At 42.9% G+C, this 4,590-nt stretch overlaps 1 protein-coding gene across 1 annotated transcript; it reads left to right on the top strand.

Annotated features, from left to right (window-relative positions):
• Positions 1-218: 218 nt before the first annotated feature.
• crybb1l2 (crystallin, beta B1, like 2) lies at positions 219-4,112 on the top strand. The gene is made up of 7 exons (XM_027283441.1): positions 219-258; positions 1,209-1,300; positions 1,750-1,868; positions 2,440-2,572; positions 2,676-2,732; positions 2,777-2,862; positions 3,398-4,112. The coding sequence occupies exons 2-7, from the start codon at positions 1,214-1,216 to the stop codon at positions 3,567-3,569; spliced, it is 654 nt and encodes a 217-aa protein (XP_027139242.1). The 5' UTR covers positions 219-258; positions 1,209-1,213; the 3' UTR covers positions 3,570-4,112.
• Positions 4,113-4,590: the final 478 nt, after the last annotated feature.

The following is a 4,590-nucleotide window of genomic DNA, read 5'->3' on the forward strand; positions in this document are numbered from 1 at the left end:
ATCAGTCCTCTGAGGTCCAATGTACATTCTCTGTCTCTCTCTCTGTCTCTCTCTCTCTCTCTCTGCCTCTCTCTCTCTCTTTGATGATGGGGGTATTTCTATTCTGTGGGGGCTGTGAGCTCAGCGAGTTTGTTTCTGTGTCTATAATCCCTTCTCTCTGGGCGCCAGCATATAAAAGCTACGAGGGGCCTGGCGCACCCTCACACAGACCATCAGTCTCTGCCCCGTGTCTACTCCTTTACGCACACACTACCAGAGGTAAGACAGTGGACAAACATCTTACAGAAAAGAAAAGAAAAGAAAAGAAGGGAGGTAGAGAGCAAGAATAACCTGATGTATCACCTAATAACAAGAAAATGTTGAATAAACATTTAATCCAAGTTTATTCTGAGTATAAATGATCTGAAAGATAATGCTTAAAATAGTCAAGTTGCTTCCACAAATACAGCACCTTTGTATTTATTTATTTAAGTTTTATTTAAAACGTCTCTTCATACGTTGTTTACAGTTTTAAAAGGTGCAGTAGTTTGTTTTCGTTATTTGCATTCTTTTGTGCTGAGGACTTCATTTTGGTTATTTTCATGGTTTTGGTAACCAAACCATTGAAACGGTTTTTGCCGTTTTACATTCTAAATATCAGTGCAAAGCAGAACAAGCAACAAGATAGAACTTTGTAATTTGTGTGAGCTGAATTAAGTTTTGTTTGGGACTGTACAAAATCTTTCAATTTATTGGGTGAGTGACTGGAGTATTCTCTAGCAGTTACCACCTTCACGTTATTCTGTATTTTAACAGAGAATAGAACTACTACTATGACGTAAAATGTGTAAAAAAAACGTATACATGTCATATGAAGTGACAGTGCCTCCTGTTGGTCCAAATGGCTGCAATATTTAGTAAACAAGATGCATAATTTTGTTATGTTTGCCATAATTTTGGCAATCTCTTATTTAACTTCTGTTGTGCAGTTTGGTAACTCTGTGAATATTCTTATTCCACTGACATTTATATTATATATATCTTAAATTCTCTGTGCACTTTTAGTTAAGCAAAAGTAATTGTACCGATTGAATTCATATATTACTTTGACATATTGTGGGGAGAGTCTCTTAGTTTAGTAAAGGGGAGGATCCAAAGAAAATATAAACATCGCAGGAGAGAGTTTTTCTTTTTAATGTGATTCAAAGCATCTTCTCTTCTTTTCTCAGTCATCATGTCTGGAGAGAAATCCAAGTCTGCTTCCCAGACTGACGGGAAGTCATCTCAGAAGACCTCTGAGTTTGGCATGATGCCCTACAAGGTACAGTACACACACACACACACACACACACACACACACACACACAAACACACATACACACACACACACACTACACCAGATGATAAAACATCTCCATACATACATTCTTTTTCACACCGTGTGAAGCAGCTGGCCTCACTAACAGTTTACCTTCTGGGCTGATGTCTATTATCACGACCTGCTGGTTTTAGCTCAGTGAGGGGGCGGTCGACAACTACAACTGGCAAAAAAACTGCAACATGTGAGGCTTGTGTGTGTGTGTGTGTTAAGTGACTGTGGAGAAAGCTGTCATAACAACACGACATCACTTCATTTTACTCAAAGTCATTCTTGTTTGATCACTTTTTGTCCTCCACCGCAGTCTGTCCATCCTATGGCTACTCTCCTTAGACTGTGACCCCCCCAGCTTACTCCCATTCCTTTCCCCTTTCTTTACCCCAACTCTCCAGATGTGCGTGTATGACCAGGAGAACTTCCAGGGCCGTTGTATGGAGATCAACAACGAGTGTATGAATGTCTGTGAGATGGGAATGGACAGGGTGCGCTCCCTGCGCGTCCACTGCGGACCGTAAGTAACCTGTCTATGCGTACAGTTGCACGCACACACCCACCCATAAAAGTACACATAATGTATGCAGCACCCACACTCCTCTGAGCAGAGAGCGGGTGATTTCGCAATTGTACGTCCCCATTATGTGACATTTCACACTTCACATTTTAGGCATTTGGCTGATGCTTTTATGCCGAGTGATTTGCAGTGAGTGCAGCAGTAGAATGAACTTCCTAAACTGATAACATAACATCGCAACAAACTGCAATGTTTGGAATAAAGTTAGTGCACTGATTACATAACAATATGAAACTATAAGAATCAAATAAAATGTTTTAAGTAAGAGTAAAGAAGTCATCGACAAGTTCTTGCTTCAGTTTGTTCATTATACGTGGAGGACATCGAGTGATTCATCATGTTCATTTTTACAAACTTTACAAAGCTCATACGACAGTTTTTTTAGGCTGAGTAGTACTCAGTAAAATCAGCGGCATGCTCCTTTAAAGGCCAATACAAGGATTGTCCATCATACTTAGCGCTCATCACCTTCCTACCCACTCATCCTCGTGACCTTTCCTTCCTACCCCAGCTTCGTGGGCTTTGAGCAAATGAACTTCTGTGGTGAGATGTTCATTCTGGAGAAGGGAGAGTACCCCCGCTGGGACTCCTGGAGCAACTGCCAGAGGAACGACTACCTGCTGTCCTTCAGGCCTGTCCGCATGGTAAACCCACATTTGTGCTTGTAGTTTCTATTGCTTTCTTCATCTTCTATCTCTCATCATTTCAACTGCTTTCCTCTCTTTTTATTTCCCCGCCATCATCTAGGACCCTGAGAAGCACAAAATCTGCCTGTATGAGGTCGGACAGTTCAAGGGCCGTAAGATGGAGATCATGGACGATGATGCGGACAGTTCAAGGGCCGTAAGATGGAGATCATGGACGATGATGTCCCTAGCCTGTATGCTTACGGATTCACCGACAGAGTGGGCAGCATCATGGTCAGCTGTGGAACGTAAGTATTGTGGCAACAATAGTTTGCGTTTTATGGGAAATACACTTGTTGACTCTCTTACTGAGACTTAGATAAGAAGGTTGATGCTAAATTGGGCCAAGACAGGAAACAGTTGAACGTCAGCAGCTCACTGTCTGTCTGTGTCAGAGTGGTGGCAGACAGCGGACACCGTTTCTGCTGTGATTACTTCATTTGTACTGCTCCCCGCTGCCTGAAACAAACAGCTGGAACAAATGTGTGCCCTGTGGTTTGGCACCTGTTAGCATAACAAAATGGATCAATGTGTGTAATCAGTGTGTTAGATGTTTACCCTACCTGACTTGTCTACAGCTGTGTAGCTCTGACATTTCACATGTCTGTTACACAACCTTCTTTACACACTGTTTTCTTCCCTTGAATTGATTATGTCCTCTGTTCAATCATGTACTTTTCTCCTCATCACTTTCTGTATTTCTGCAACTTTGCACCCGTCCCCACTTTTAAAAATGTAAATTCTCTTTCCTCCCGCTCTGCTCTCCCTCTCATCTCTCCCCAGTTGGGTGGGTTACCAGTTCCCTGGCTACCGTGGCAGCCAGTACCTGCTGGAGAAGGGCGAGTACAGGCATTTCAATGAGTACGGCGCCCGCTGCCCCCAGATGCAGTCCATGAGGCGCATCCGTGACATGCAGTGGCACCCACACGGCTGCTACACCATGTCCTCCAAGTGAAATCCAGCGAGGGCGAGGAAGAGAGGGATCGGAAGAGAGATGGAGGCGGAGGGCGGGCACAGAGATGGAGGAGCATGCGGAGGCGAGAGGGCGAAGAAGGAGAGGAGGAGGGAGAGGGTGTAATATATTCTCCCCATCCCAAATTCTCTCTTCTCTACAGATTTGAGGGAATACAGTAGATTGTTATTTTTAGTTGTTGGAACATTCTAATCTATCGACTAAAGAAAAGTTATGCAAAAGGAAGGATGTAATTAATGATAATTACACATAGACTGTTGAGACTATATCTAATAAACAACTTTCATTCTCCCTCTCACACCGTCATTTTTTGTCAGCTCCCTTCCCCCAACTTTTTTCTCTCCCTCTCCCCTCCCCTCCCTCCATCCCTCTCTCCCCCTGAAACTCTTCTTCACCATCACACCGACGTCAGCACTCACTCAGCCCATTAGAGTCTGACTGATGGTATTACCAGTGTGGATTTGTGTGTGTGTGTATCTGTGCTCAGATCCTGCAGCCACATCAACCCTAAACCCTAATAAAGTATCTCACATCCTGTTCCACTTGAAATGACGTCTTATTTAACAGATATGGTTTGATATTTATGTCCCAAATGCATGAACAGACTGTCAGACAATGGACCTCTGGGTATGGACACAAAGAATGTCCCGTCCTATCTACCAGAACAGCCCCATGCACCACTAAAGGTCATTTTGCATTTTCATTTTGATATTTTGCACATTCACAACTCCTGTTGTTGGTCAAAGACAGAAAAGATACTACAATCAAAAGTGAGTGACTGTATTTCCCCTGAGCACTAGAGAGCCGTGTAATGTCTTTCAGCTCATTGTTTTGGCTTTATAGCAGACAGCTTCACTCACACAGCTCTCATCAACAGATAAACCAAAGGTATGCTACCTTCCCAAACACCAACCAAACAGCAAATACAAAAATAGTGACTAGCTAGTAAAGATACTGGAGCATTTAGCAGCTAAAGAGTCAAATATTTCCGAATCCAAATATT

The sequence above is a fragment of the Larimichthys crocea genome, chromosome X (genome assembly GCF_000972845.2).
Source record: "Larimichthys crocea isolate SSNF chromosome X, L_crocea_2.0, whole genome shotgun sequence".
In the NCBI taxonomy this organism is placed as follows: Eukaryota; Metazoa; Chordata; class Actinopteri; family Sciaenidae; genus Larimichthys; species Larimichthys crocea.